Here is a 14874-nt window from a genome sequence, read left to right on the forward strand (position 1 = left end):
AAAATAAAAATGAAGATAAAAAGAGACACAAAATTTACGTGAAAAACCCCTAAATAATATAGGGTAAAAACCACGGGCAACGGTAGAAGAATTTCACTATGAGAAAATAAGAATTACAACCTCTCTCGATCTACCAAGGAGAAAATAATGATAATTCTCTCTTGATAAAAAGGAGAAAATAACTCTCAAGAAACTCTCTAAATTCTCTCTAGTATTGAAAGAAAGCTAGAATGCTTTGGGATGATTTTGAAACTAAATGAGCTAGGGTATTTATAGTTGAAACTTAAGGACTAATCTTATAAATACCCTAAATTACAATAACTAAAATTAATTATCGCATTACCCAATTTCAACAAAAATTAGGTACCTAATTTTTGACTTTGACAAAGCACCATTTGGTGCCTAATTTGGTGCCTAAATTATTTGACTTTTAACATATGTAAGATAAGATTTATTGAAGAAAATGATAAGTGGCATGCTTACTCAGCTGCCGTTCAACATATGGGCATGCCGACTCAGTTGTCTTTAACTGCAATGACCGAAATGAAAGTATTCATTAATGGTAGTTAGTCGAATGAAAGTTTTTCTGATTTCAGTGACCAAAGTGCAAGTGCATTAAAAGTTCAGTGATTACCAGTGTAGTTTACTCTTAGTTTAAAATGACAGGCTCCAAAGGATTAAATGAACAGCTTTGTGTTAATTTTAAAGGTTGTTACTTGGCACATTACATTTCAGTGAGAATGAAGAAAATAATGATAGCCATTGGTTTCGAAGGATCAGCCAACAAGATTGGTGTTGGTGTTGTGACATTAGATGGCACTATTTTGTCGAACCCGAGGCACGCCTACGTTACCTTACTCGGTCAAGGTTTCCTTCCACGGGAAACTGCTCAACACCATCTCCAACATGTGCTCCCACTGGTTAAATCGGCTTTAAAAGAGCCCGAGATAACCCCTGATGACATTGACTGCCTTTGTTACACTAAGGGTCCGGGTATGGGTGCACCGTTACAAGTGTCCGCCGTTGTTGTTAGGGTTCTTTCACTGCTATGGAAGAAGCCCATTGTTGTGGTTAACCACTTTGTTGCACATATCAAGATGGGAAGCATTGTTACCGGAGCAGATGATCCCGTTGTGTTGTATGTTAGTGGTGGGAATTCTCAAGTTATCGCATATAGTGAAGGACGATACAGAATCTTCGGATAGACTATTGATATTGCTTTCGGGAATTGCTTGGATCGGTTTGCTCGAGTTTTAACCCTCTCGAATGATCCGAGCCCTGGATATAACATTGAGCAGGTACTTGAAAGTTGTTATGTTGTATTTTTCAAGTTCAGAAAGATCAAATATTTCTTGATTCCCGGTTATAACAGAGCTCCTTTGCAATGCTTCTATTGAACCTATTTCCAGTTCACTGTTATGCTTTAGATGCTCAAACATCGGAGGTTTTGCCATTGCTTGAATACCTTTAGGTTGTCAAATGCAGCGCATGTTGGTACTTCAAGTGATTTAAGTGTGTGTGTATATATATATATATATATAGATATAACCGTATGTATAAGGAAGGGAGCCGGATTTTGGTGTTTCAATACGGGGATATGGTCTTCCAGGGACCTCGAAAACTTGGACATCTTAGAAAAAATCGAACATACATGAACTCACACACAGGTCCGAGTTAGGTTAATTTTCTAACTTATTCAATCTGGTTTCATCCATTTCGAATCTGTACATCTTGCTGAAGTTTGATTTAATCATTCAATTGACGTATTCGGGTTTCTTTTGATATGTCTCTTTACATCTTGCTATTCCCCATTTGCACTTCTAGAGACAAAGTGGATGCTTTTACCGGAGCTTCCATGTTTCTAGATGTGTTTTCTATTTCCTTTTTCGGACCAAGTTTTTCTCCCACAACTTCATGTACTAATTTCCAAAAGTATTTCCGTTCGCCCTTCCTGATACGGCTTTTCTCCATTCCCAGCTAGCAAAGAAAGGTGAAAAATTTATCGATCTTCCATATGTGGTCAAAGGGATGGATGTTTCCTTTAGTGGAATATTGAGCTTCATTGAAGCTACTGCTGAGGAGAAGCTCAAAAACAACTAATGCAGCCCTGCGGATTTATGCTATTCGCTTCAGGTGAATTACTTAGAGGCCAAGGATCTTTACGTATGCATCCTAATGCATTGTTTTCAACTTATACCGTAAAACGTTGCAGTAAACTCTGTTTGCAATGCTTGTGGAGATCACAGAACGAGCGATGGCTCATTGAGACTCGAAAGATGTTCTCATAGTTGGTGGTGTGGGTTGCAATGAGCGGTTACAAGAGATGATGCAGACAATGTGTTCTGAACGGGGTGGGAGATTGTTAGCTACTGATGACAGGTACTGCATTGACAATGGAGCAATGATAGCGTATACGGGTCTCCTTGCCTATGTTCATGGGTCCACAACACCATTCAAGGAGTCAACATTCGCTCAGCGGTTTCGAACCGATGAGGTGCACGCAATCTGGAGGGAGAAACAGGAGTCCAGTGACTCGAGTGCTCTTGCAGACGGATGAAATTAGAAGCCAGTTGCTATTAAGGTATGTATTTCATCTTGGTGTTGCCAAAAAGGGAAATGAAGACTCCTATTTTGGACATATACTCGTATCCAAAACTCACTCTAGTCTGAGTCGTGACCTAATGGCCATTTGTGTGTGCTTTACTTCTAGAGTCATTTTAATCGTTTCCCACCATTATCGTTGAATCGTGTTTTAGGTCATTTCAACAATTTGCAGGTTTCAATGATTGTTGCATGCCCCAGATAAGGATCTTGAAGATTCACTGAAGATTGATGTATTAATTATACATATTATCTTGTAGTAGACTTTACCAGGAAAGATCTAAGTAAAAAGCTTTACTCTGTACTATGAAGATGTCTGAATATGTAAATCATGTTCTGAATATGTTTATTTGGATATCTTGTTAAATGTTATGCTACACATGCACTATCGAATAAAAATTGCATATATGGAGCACTAAGACCACCTAATTCGAATATGTAAATCATATTATGAATATATCTGAATATTATTATTTTTAAATCTAAATTCCATCTAAGACGATCATGAATTTCTGTAATGGTAGATCTTGATGAATAAAAATTTAATGCTGATTAGATTATAATTTATTCGATAGTTATTCTAAATCTGAATAAATCGAATTTTTATTTAAAATAAATGAAACCGAAATGGAAGAGAAGATTGTCTTGATCTATAGGAGAATGATGAGGTTGTATGTCAATATAGAGCACTAAGACCACCTCCATTCATCGTTTGTTTGAATTCATTAAAATTGATCCTACCATCCCCATCCTCGTCCACTTGCCTTATCATCCTCTTACAATCCTCGATGCTTTTCCCTTGTTTAAGCCCGAGAGAAATCAAAACGGATCCCAACTAATCGACGGAAATGTAACCGTCTCCGTTCTGATCGAAAACCTTAAAAGCTTCTTTTATATCTTCGTCTTCATATTTATCACCCATAATGAATTGGTACAACTCACTGAACCCGTTGATATTGACACAATCATCGACGTCGAATTTTTCAATCATTTGAGTTAAGTCTCCTTCGGAAACGGAGATGCCCAAACTCTCCAACGACTCGGCTAAGTCCTTCTTTGTAATCTTTCCGTCTCCGTTCTTGTCGAACATTTGGAAAACCCTTTCTAACTCTATTCGGTCCATTCCAACAAAGATGTGGATGCCGACGTCGGTGTCGTCAAGATGAAAATGAACTAGAGAGGTATGTTTTCGATCGGGAAAAGATTAATCCAAGAATGATGAAGCAAGGATTTCAGTATCTTAGAAACCTAAAAAAATTCTAAAACTGATTGTTTGTATGGTTAGAAAGTCAACAAGAAAATACTTGGCATTGGAAGAGAAAAAGAACCCCTAATTTCCAAAATCAATGAAGGTTGTTCTCAATTCAATGGCGGGGAGAATATTTTGGAGAAAAATTAGATGCAAAGTTGAAGGAAAAGCACCACATTGTTAATATTAGGATTTATATATGTGTGTGTGTGTGATCTTATGCTTTTTTTAAGATTAAAATTTTGAACATATTTTTGGTAAAAATTCTATATTATTAAGATCCTTCCCCAACCATAATTCCATAAATGAATAATATTGAACGCTTAAGCACATAGGATTAAATGAATAATCAATATTAGTTAATGAGTGAATTGACGAGATTTTGAAATGCATGGGATTGATTGAGTGTTGAAAAAAATATCCACAAGTTTAATTGATTTTTTATAAGCTTGTGGCTTTTAACAACCACTCGAGTTTAAATTAAAGTTTCGGTATCATGTCAGTGGACTCGTTGCGTTTGGTTCAAATATTGGTTGGGGTGAGTATTTAATCGGGTTAAGTTGAGTCGAGTAAAAAAATGAGTTAGTCAAGTTACACGTTTTATTTGATCATTGAAACTTCATTTTTTAAAGTTTTTTCGATTCGAGTTTGTGAAATTCGAATAGAGTCAAGTTCTTTGAATTTATGTTCAAATTAAATTGCAATCATTTATAATATTCTGGTACATGTTGGTTCTAATTTGTCGACTTATTCTAATCATATAAGATATACATATATATTCCATCATATTCTTTTCACATTGTAACGTTATTTGATAAATCAAATAATATCTAAAATATAAAGTTATTTATAATATTATTTTTCAAAGAATGTATTTTAAAGATGAAGTATTGAGGAGTGTATAAAGAATCGTATAATTGATAGGAATCAATAATTTGCAGAAAAGAACAAAAATACAGGTAAAAGATCAAAAATAATAAAATAAAAAGTTGAGAGACTAAATTGTAAAACAAGCACATTTGTTGTTAAAATTAGGAATCGAAATTACATACATATTCTATAGTGGTAGAAGCATGTTGTTCAAATTTAGTCAAACTGGATTTAAAATGGAGGAATTGAAGGGAAAAAATGAGGAAATCCTACAATGCAGAAGGATTAAATTAACAAAATAGAAAATTTGTTGTAAAAAAAAATTAAAGATACATACGTATTTTAAAATATTTTAAGAACATATGATTCAAATTTGATAAAATGGACTTAAAGTAATGAATTGAAAGAATAAAGAAGTTACAGACTAAATCATAAAATTATCAAATTACTTAACTAAATTTTTTATTTTTCAGTTGACTTGAATTTTTCAAATTCAAACTCAAATTTTAAGTTACTTGAATAACTCGAAATTTACATAAGAACTTAAGTTTTATTTGAATTTTAAGTGTGAGTTGAATTTGAATTTACAAATTTTGAATAATTTAAAAATTAAAATTAAAATGATATCATTCGGTTTTGACTTAAATAATTTGATTATTTTACCATATGATCCTTAATTATATTGTTCTTCAATTTCTTTTTTTTTTTAAGTTTATTTATTTTTATCAAGATTGAATCGCATACTCTTCAACCACTATAGAATAAATGTGTAATGTCATTCTTCTTTTTGATAATAAATTTAATCTTTTCATAATTTTTCTTTAATATTGTATTTTATTTAATTTAATCTTCCAACTACCATTCTTTACAAATTCTTTCTTCCTATTAATTATTTCACTTCTTCATATCCCTCAATATTTTTCCTCAAAAACCCTATATTTTTTTAAAAAAATATTATAAACATATTATATAACTTTAGATGATATTTGATTTATTAAATAACATTACAAATCTTATGTATGCATGTTAAAAGGAATATGAAAAATGTATATATATATATATATATATATCATATATGGTTAGAAAGACTCGTTTAAATTGAAATCAATCAGTAATATATCAATATAAATAAGGGTAAACTATGCATTTAATATCTAAACTATTAGTTTCGGTCCGTTTTAGTACCTAAATTTTTATTTATTTTTTTCAAAATCATACCTAACATTTAGTTTTTGTTTCATTTTAGTATCCTGTCGTTAAAAACTTAACGGACGGGCTGACATGGCATAGCTTCGATGGACGGACGACCAATCTGAACAGTGGACCACGAGAGAATGACTAGTCTACCAATATAGTCTAGTTTCAGGCCTATCAGACCGTGAACCGTGGAGATCGAAGGATGAAGAAATCGAAGAGCCCATCGTCAATTTGGAGAGATTGAGGCGTTTCTCGGTGAAATGGAAGCCATAATCACGTTTATGGGGTCGAAAAGGTGTGGGTTGGAAAGTTTGGGTTTCATCAGCTGACGGGTGCGAAGACCGGCAAGCTGTCCTTTAAGTTTTTAACGGCGGAGTACTAAAATGAAACAAAAAGAAAACGTTAGGTATGGTTTTGAAAAAAAATGAAAGTTTAGGTATTAAAAATATATCAAAATTGATAATTTAGGTACCAAATACGTAATTTACCCTATAAATAATTACATTTAAATTTGAACATAAACTCAAACAAATGTATTTGATGTCATTGATTCGATTAGACTTGAATTTTTTTAAATAAAGTTAGAATGATAAAAGGACACTCATAAACTCAACTAACACAGTATTTTTCTAACTCAACTAATTCAAAATTTCTCTACATTCTTTCAATCGAATAATCACCCCTACTTTTTGAACTTGCTTTCTCATTTCATCAACTTAAGGGGAGATAAACCCTTACCCAAAAGTCTTATATGGAGAAATTGAACATGTATAAAGAGGTGTCAACAGAGATGAACGAATGAATTTTTAAAAAAAAAAGTGTAAACTAATAGGAGGTTATATTAAAGACTTAAAAATATGAAATTATAAAATTTTACAAGATTTAAAAATAGATAAACAATAAAAAATTAAAATAAATTAAAGAGACAATCACAAAACACCCTCTCAAACTATGTTTATATCTAAGGGCCACTAGTTATTGATGATGGTGTTTTGTGGTCGTTGGTTTCTGTAGAGAATGTATTTATTATTGATGGAGTTGTCACTTTCAAATTCCATGTAAAGAAAGACGTCTCCTTGTAAGCTTTCTTGTCATAATGCTTCATATCAATGTGGTTGGAATTAGATGGACACCACATGAGTCAATGGCCTCATCAAATTTATTATGAGGCCCCTTTAATCTTTTCTAGAAAATTGTTTGGTTCTCACAAGATAATTTTAAATATATTTTATTTTCTTAAAATTATTAAAATTTTATATTAACATATTTTTATAAATTAAATTAGGTTATTATTTTTATGATATAAATTATATATACCACTTAAATTGTCGTGAATAAAATTCACAAATATTGATTTCTCATACAGGTAGAACCTTCAAAACTAATAATAATAAAATTTGCATTTGAAGAAACTAAAATTTGTTATATTCTGAATTTTTGAATTGACGAAAAATAATTTCTTTAAAAATCTCACCTCGTATTTTAAATACTTTAAAGTTCATATTTTATTTCATAAATAAAGGTAAATTATTATTGATTTGTTCAATTTTTAGAATTTTTTTACAACTTGAATGTCAAGATCTACTACTATAATTTTATTTCATTTTATTTGAAGAAAAATTCAAAAAGGAATTTATTGGGAAAAATATATTATAGATCTGCATTTACTTCATAAAATTACAAATTGATATACATGAAATTACGATTAAGTTTATTTTTTATAATTGATGTCATTAAAATAGAATGTTTAGTTCTACAATATTACGATAATCAAGAAGACAACAACAAAAATAAAATAAACTGGAAATAAAAATATCAAGGTTTGCATAAAAAATCATAGTCTCTAATATTTATTTAAAGGACTATATACAACAAAATGAATCTTTTTTAATACGAATTATAACATAATCATGTAGGGGACAGATATACAACAAAATTTGTAGCGTGGGACTTTGTCTCGCACCCTAATCAAGATAAATGATGGGTTGGGCCTCGTACATTCGCATCCACAACAAATCCTCTCCGTTTCTTCTCTTTTACCAAGCAAATCGAACTTTTTGGAATGGAATTAATACGGTTCATATGATCTCAACCTGATAAAAATCCTAACACAACTTTATTAATGGATAAGATGAAATTACAATTACTTTTCATAATTAAATTCAGGCTGAAACAACAGATCGATCTTGTTTCGTTGCTGTAATGGCTGAAACAAAATCATCCAATGCTTTAATGGAAGATCCTTTCTCGTTTCCTTCATCTTTCACAGCTGCCCTTATATGTTGTGCAATTTCTTCAGCTTTTCTCTTCATATCCCCTCCTTTCCCTTCCTTCTCCATCACCATTTCTATCACTTCCTTAACATGTTTACTCGAAATAGAATTCTGAACCCCTCTCGTCAACTCCACCGCCACACCCATTTCCTCCACCAACATCTTCGAATTATACCCCTGCTCCGCTGCAATCGGCCATCCTATGATCTTCACCCCTTGGCTCAAGCTTTCCATCGTCGAATTCCACCCGCAATGGCTTAAAAACGTCCCGGTCGATTCATGCGACAATATCTCCAATTGCGGTGCCCAGTTTTTCACCAACAACCCTCGGTTATTCCGATTCATTCGATCTTCGAACCCTTGTGGTAACCATTCTGATTCGAATTCGGCTTTCGGGTCGTGTCCGAGTGGAGGCCTAATCACCCAAATGAATGGTTTCCCACTGTTTTCCAACCCAATTGCCAGATCCATCATATTTGATGCACTAATAGTGTTTTGAGAGCCAAATGAAATGTAGAGAACTGAATCACGACCATGCATGTCAAGCCATTGAACACATTTCTCAGGTGAAATTCTAGGAGATTTTCTTACACGTTGTACTGTTGAAGATGACTGCAAATTGTTTAGCAATTGTTTTGGCAAAAGTGGACCAATTGGCCAAACTGGAGAATTGGTGTATTTCCTCAGTAAATCAAGTCCAAATGGCTCAATCTCTTCAACTGTGTAACAAAGCCACCCAAAAGACTGCAAACAACATGACAACCGTGGCTGCATACACATGGACAATGGATCGTTCCCATCAGCTTTCCTCATTAATCCATGCAGCTGAGTAACATGAAACTTACATCTTTGAGGGAATCCAGGTAAATTAAACTCTTCATCATCTGTTTTCCGATGCGGGAGATTCAACCAGAAGGAAACGTAAGCCAAAGTACCATAAGCACCACCTGTTGCAAAAACGATGTTCACGGTGTTGGTAGCGTCCGCAACGTCGACTGCCCATCCGAGGAGAAAATCCGATATGATACAAAGAGGGGGCTTCCCTTGTTTTTTGATGATACCTAACAACAAGTCATGGAGTGGGGTTTTGAGTGAAGCGGATGAAATTATGAGTTTACCGATTTGGTTCAACGACAAGTTCTCGGTGTGCTCCGTGCCGGGTGGCAAGCCGTGGTCTGCACCGTTGAATGGAAGCTCGAGTAAGTGGATCCATGGCGGAGAGTTTTGTTGGTGGAGATAATGAATGTTGAGAGGGGTATTGGCAATGGCGATGTTGAAGCCTGTGAGATGGTGGATTTGGTTTGCCAAAGCTAGAAATGGGATAAGATGGCCGTGGGCCATGAATGGGAGCATTACAATGTCAATCTTCTGTTCATCATTGGGATCCATACTTCTCTTCAGGACGAACCACATAATTTTAGGTTAAGACGAAGGAATTTATAATATTTTAACATAAATATTTTATAAAAATTTAGAGTTTAAAAGTATATTATCAATAAAAATTAAAAAATTAATTATATAATAACTTAAAATTTTTAGGAGAACAGTTGTTCCCACCAACTCTTTTGATTCATCTATATTCACCACTAATTTTCATGAGATTCCGCCCTTATTTAAGTATATTTCATATCCTATTTGATTATATTTAACGTTAGTGGAAGTTAATTAATACAATATATACTTTAAGAATGAATACATCAAGTGATTTAAGTGGTAAAGGAAAATGTTATTCTTATCAAAGATCTTGAGTTTGAGTATGCGTTTATATTATCAATTGATTATGAAAGTTCTAAATAGATATTATTTTATAATCATGTAAACTATCAATATATATATACACTTGAAGAACTCAACTAAAGAGAGAAATGTAATTAGTGAATTGCTATAAAAATATCAATAAAGAAGTTGTAAATAGAAGATGGACAGGTATGCCAGTGGTATGAAAGGGGTTAACGTGGACGTTGAAGGCTCCGCAGTCTTCATAAGAGATAAAGATGTGTATATTCAATCGGATGGATTAAGGAGATGTCGAAGACGATTGCATCTTTAATAAAATTTTCGGATGGATTAATAATCTAATTTTAAATTCTTAAAATTTAATATAATTTTCTGAATTTTATATTCGTTCTCAAATGATTAAGTATCCATACTAATAATATAAAATATATTACTAAAAATTCTTTTAAATAAATAATTAGTGTTTGATAAAATCTAATTTAAAATTAGTTTTATATTAATTAATAAATTTTGAGAAATCCCAATGAAGCGATGATCTCATGCTAGTATTTAATTATTATTGAAAGATTTACTGATTATATTGTCGTTCAAAATCTCCTAATAATTAGATTTAGTATTTCTATTACGATAATATTGTGAGATGTATATAATTTTATCTTTTATTCTATAATGGATATTAGAGAATATTATAAAAGAGATCGACATGATCGTAAAATGCTTATCATGATTTATCTCCTAACATAAAAATAGAATATTATGATTCAACTAAAAGTTTTAGCGATGTTGATGACATGATTCAAGAGCATGGAGAAGCACTTGCAAAGATGAAATTATATAGCGATTAAGAAAGATTGTTGCTCTCTCAAAATTTTGGTATAATGGTATTTTGGTTCCGTTTTAATTTAAATATTAATCTCAAAAGATGTTTGTCCCTTCCAATTTTTTAAATTTAAATATTTAATATATTTTTATTATTTTGATATAAAATAATTTTTCTCCCTCAACATTTGATCTTATCTCCGTTAATGGCACAACAATTGAGAACAAAGGATGTTTAGGGAATTTAAACCCATGACAAATCCCTTAAAAGGAATTTCCAAGCGACATTGGCATTATTATGTTCTTAATTGGGTCATTGTACGGTGTTACGATGTCAGAAGATAAATCACGATAAATGTTTTGTACATTACATGATTTTCAGATCTATTTTCTCCTTCTTTTTTTAAAAGATATTTTCTAAGACTTTTTATAGGATAGGGAAAAAACCACTAATATTAATCAGATTATGAATAATTTATGAATAAACATTACAGCTTAAAATTGTTTGCAGGTCTAAATCTTTATTTAGTATTCAAACTAGTGAATACAGATGTTGCGGAAGACGGCTATCGGATAGAGTAAAATCGTAACTGATAATTTGAGAAAATAAAAATGAAGATAAAAAGAGACACAAAATTTACGTGAAAAACCCCTAAATAAAATAGGGTAAAAACCACGGGCAACGGTAGAAGAATTTCACTATGATAAAATAGGAATTACAACTTCTCTCGATCTACCAAGGAGAAAACAATAATAATTCTCTCTTGATAAAAAGAAGAAAACAACTCTTAAGAAACTCTCTAAATTCTCTCTAGTATTGGAAGAAAGCTAGAATGATTTAGGATGGTTTTGAAACCAAATGGGATAGGGTATTTATAGTTAAATCTTAAGGACTTAATCTTGTAAATACACTAAAGTTTAATGACTAAAATTTGTAATTTGACCTTGCTAATTTTCAACCATTTTAACAACCTAATTTGAACCAAAATAGCAGCCGGCTGCTGCCACCTAAATTGACAATTATTTTCAACATCAGACACATAATTTTAAATGAATACATATGAACAAGATTCACTGAAATAACGTACATTTCTTTGGTTATTCAAAGAATAGCTGAAAAGCATGGTGTTCCTATGGAGTTGCACGAATATTAATCGTAGAACATGATCGATCTCGGCCAAAGTCCCTTAGTTTAAGAATCAAATGCACCACGATTCCGGAAAGGAACCCGAGTGCTGCACTCGAGCCAACGAGCGAAACCGCCGTGCATATCAACATTACGAAAGCTTCCCCCTTCGAGTTCATATCTCTGCAGGTCATTGCTAGCTCAATCCCTGCAAATAAAAGCAGAACACCCAAGAGTCCAACGGGAAATTGGTGCAAGATCACCACTAAAGAAGTTCCCAAAACCAAGCCCAACACCATTTTCGCTGCGCCAAGGATCGCCACACACCCGCCACTCCTGCCTCCGAACTTGTACTGTCCGGCTAGTCCACCTGCACCATGGCAGCACGACGGCATGGCACCAAACCAGCACCCCAACAAGTTCATTAGCCCGACCGTTATCGAGACCGAAGTAGCCGAGAATTCCTTTCCTGGAAAAAGGTCAGACGACAATTTGCATACCGCGATCACCGAATTGAGTATTGATAAAGGCAGTTGTGGGACGGTTTCCTTGATGAATCCTTCCTTCCATGCATGCCCTGTTATTTGCACGACGTCAATCGATGACGGTCCGAATTTGATGTGTTTTACCACTGCAGGCCTTCGTATAAATGCCAAGACTACTCCCAACATGAAAATGATGAAAGCTGAAGGAATATTAGCCATGATCCTCCTGATTCTTTTGGTTTTTGAATTTGTTTCTTCGTCGACGACATCGGTCTCTGTCTCGTTTCGTTCCTCACCGGCACCGTTGACAACAATTATGAAACAAGCACAAACGATTGCCAGAACCAATCCATCCAACCCCAACCAATGCCTGTTCCCAATCGATTTCGATTTCGAAAAATCCTGAACTTTTCTAATGTACTTAACTGCACTCATAGCAAATGACAACCCTTGTGCCAACTGAATTCCCCTAACAACAGACAATGGTATCAACTTATACACCAGCTGCATCAACCCCGTAGCACCCAAAACCAACAAGATCCCACCCGTGCAAATCCCGGCCGCCATGATTTCAGGGATATTAAAACCCGAATCCGATATAGCCGCCGCCGCGATTGACTTCATTGGCTGGACAGGCATCGGAACACCGTATATGGCGCCGGTGACGATGTTGTAGGCACCTGTGAAAATCAATGTGGTGCCTAAGTTAAGGTCCTTGGCGAGTGTCAAGGCCAACACAATGGGAGTGTATGTGCCCAAATCTCCCATAGCACCATTCAATTCTGCCCATTTGGACCGGAAAGTTAAGTTTCTCTTCAGTTTATGAGCCATGGTGGGGTTGTTTTCAGTGGTTTGGGGGCTTTGAGACTCCATGGCAATGAAATGCAGCAGTGATTACAGAATGAGAAAGGAATGTTAGGGCTTTATAGCTTGCAGAGGGTGGTGACTTTTTGGGTAAAATACATCATAATCTCACCTAATTATACTCAAATGATCGTTTTGCTCATAAAACTTTCAAACGTTATAAAATAATCAACTCTATCGAATCATCATAAAATGACCAATGCGACATTGTAACAAATGTGAAAGTTTGATAAAACTAGTGATAATTTTATAACAGTTTGACAAAGTTCAATAAACTTTTTATAACAATTCGATAAATGTTAATATCATTTATAACTTTCTAAAGTTCAAATAATCAAAATAATTGTTCAAATATAGTTCAGTAGCCTCTAATATATTTTACCCTAACTTTTACTGTCCTTTAGGTTCACGAGAGGCCAAATATGTGATGAGCATCTAAAATAGTGACCTTAGTTAGTACCGGACCAAGTTCATGTGACGTGACCCAAAAATTTTAAATAATGAAGAATAACAATATATTCCGAAAGTCAACTTTAATATTACAAATAGATTTAATCTTAAACAACATCATTAATTAATTTAATAATCGAGGTCAACTAGAAAGAGTAGTTTTATTGATAAAAAAAGATGATGTATTTTCTTTAGATAATTTAAATTCAAAGAGTTTAATAGGTAAGTATACGTGAGTTTATCTAAATTTTGTCGATAAAATATTGATAAGAGTATAAAAAGAATTCATTGAATTGATAGGAAGACAAAATTTGTAAAGAATTATAATTGGAAGATCAAATTAAATAAAACACAAAGTTGAAAGACTAAATTTTAAAAAGAAAATATTTATTCTTTAAAAAATAAAAATCGAAGTTAAATAGAGATTCTGCTCTAATTAGAAACATGTGGTTCAAATTTGATCAAAATTAACTTAAAATAATGGAGGGATTGATGAAACAAGTAAATCAGGATCAAATCACAAAATAATCAAATTAATTAGTTAAACAACAAAACATCGTTTTGATTTTTTAATTTCAATTATTCAAAAATATTCAAATTGAACTCGATTTATACTCGTAATCCAAACCAAACTTAATTTTTTTTAATATGAGATAAATACAAGATAATATATGTTCAAAAATTCTCAATATTGAATGCTCATACACCCTCGCATACGGGTGTTCAAATTCAAAATCTCAAAAATTAACAAAAATTCTTTAACTGTTGAGGTCACTTAGTTCGTATAGTAACTCAAATATTTTTAATATTCGTTAGTTATATTTTTTTATTTTAATAAAGTTGGAAGAAAATATATTGTTTGTAAAAGGGAATAACATTGAGAGGTGTTTAGGCAATTGAGGTGGAATTTATGCGTCTTTCAAGACGTGGTTGAATCTGTTTTATAGTCATGATTCGATCATCAAAACAACCACTTTTCCCCTTTCAAATTTACTTTACAACCCGCACACCACAATGAATAACTTAAGTCCAATGTGGTTCAAGGAAGGATTGAACTCCAAACTATGGACCTTAAACTCGAATAATTATTATTCACAAATAAAAATTTTATCATTCGTAAGCACCCTAAGAATGAGGGGTCCATATTGATTTTGTTTCCTTGTTTTAATTAAAGGTATTCATGTTTGAATTCTCCTACTTTAG

General features: G+C 33.1%; 2 protein-coding genes, 1 long non-coding RNA gene and 1 pseudogene across 3 annotated transcripts; 1 reads left to right on the plus strand and 3 right to left on the minus strand.

Annotated features, from left to right (window-relative positions):
• The first annotated feature begins 713 nt into the window (after positions 1-713).
• LOC120128277 lies at positions 714-2955 on the plus strand. Its single transcript, XR_005516621.1, has 4 exons — positions 714-1298; positions 1978-2133; positions 2213-2581; positions 2777-2955. It is a non-coding gene; the product is annotated as an uncharacterized LOC120128277 (long non-coding RNA).
• A 300-nt stretch (positions 2956-3255) lies between these two features.
• On the minus strand, positions 3256-3937 carry LOC120128276 (annotated as a pseudogene).
• Positions 3938-7998: 4061 nt separating this feature from the next.
• LOC120128274 (UDP-glycosyltransferase 92A1-like) lies at positions 7999-9593 on the minus strand. The gene has a single exon (XM_039145983.1). It carries the CDS (start codon positions 9577-9579, stop codon positions 8080-8082), a length of 1500 nt encoding a protein of 499 aa, XP_039001914.1. The 5' UTR covers positions 9580-9593; the 3' UTR covers positions 7999-8079.
• Positions 9594-11789: 2196 nt separating this feature from the next.
• LOC120128275 (molybdate transporter 1-like) lies at positions 11790-13275 on the minus strand. The gene has a single exon (XM_039145984.1). The coding sequence runs from the start codon at positions 13228-13230 to the stop codon at positions 11878-11880; it is 1353 nt and encodes a 450-aa protein (XP_039001915.1). The 5' UTR covers positions 13231-13275; the 3' UTR covers positions 11790-11877.
• Positions 13276-14874: the final 1599 nt, after the last annotated feature.

This window comes from Hibiscus syriacus, unplaced genomic scaffold (assembly GCF_006381635.1).
Source record: "Hibiscus syriacus cultivar Baekdansim isolate YM2019G1 unplaced genomic scaffold, ASM638163v2 tig00110478_pilon, whole genome shotgun sequence".
NCBI classification, from domain to species: domain Eukaryota; kingdom Viridiplantae; phylum Streptophyta; class Magnoliopsida; order Malvales; family Malvaceae; genus Hibiscus; species Hibiscus syriacus.

Coding starts and splice junctions, on each gene's coding strand:
- LOC120128274 (XM_039145983.1), bottom strand. CDS start 9,579: ATGGATCCCAATGATGAACAGAAGATTGACATTGTAATGCTCCCATTC.
- LOC120128275 (XM_039145984.1), bottom strand. CDS start 13,230: ATGGAGTCTCAAAGCCCCCAAACCACTGAAAACAACCCCACCATGGCT.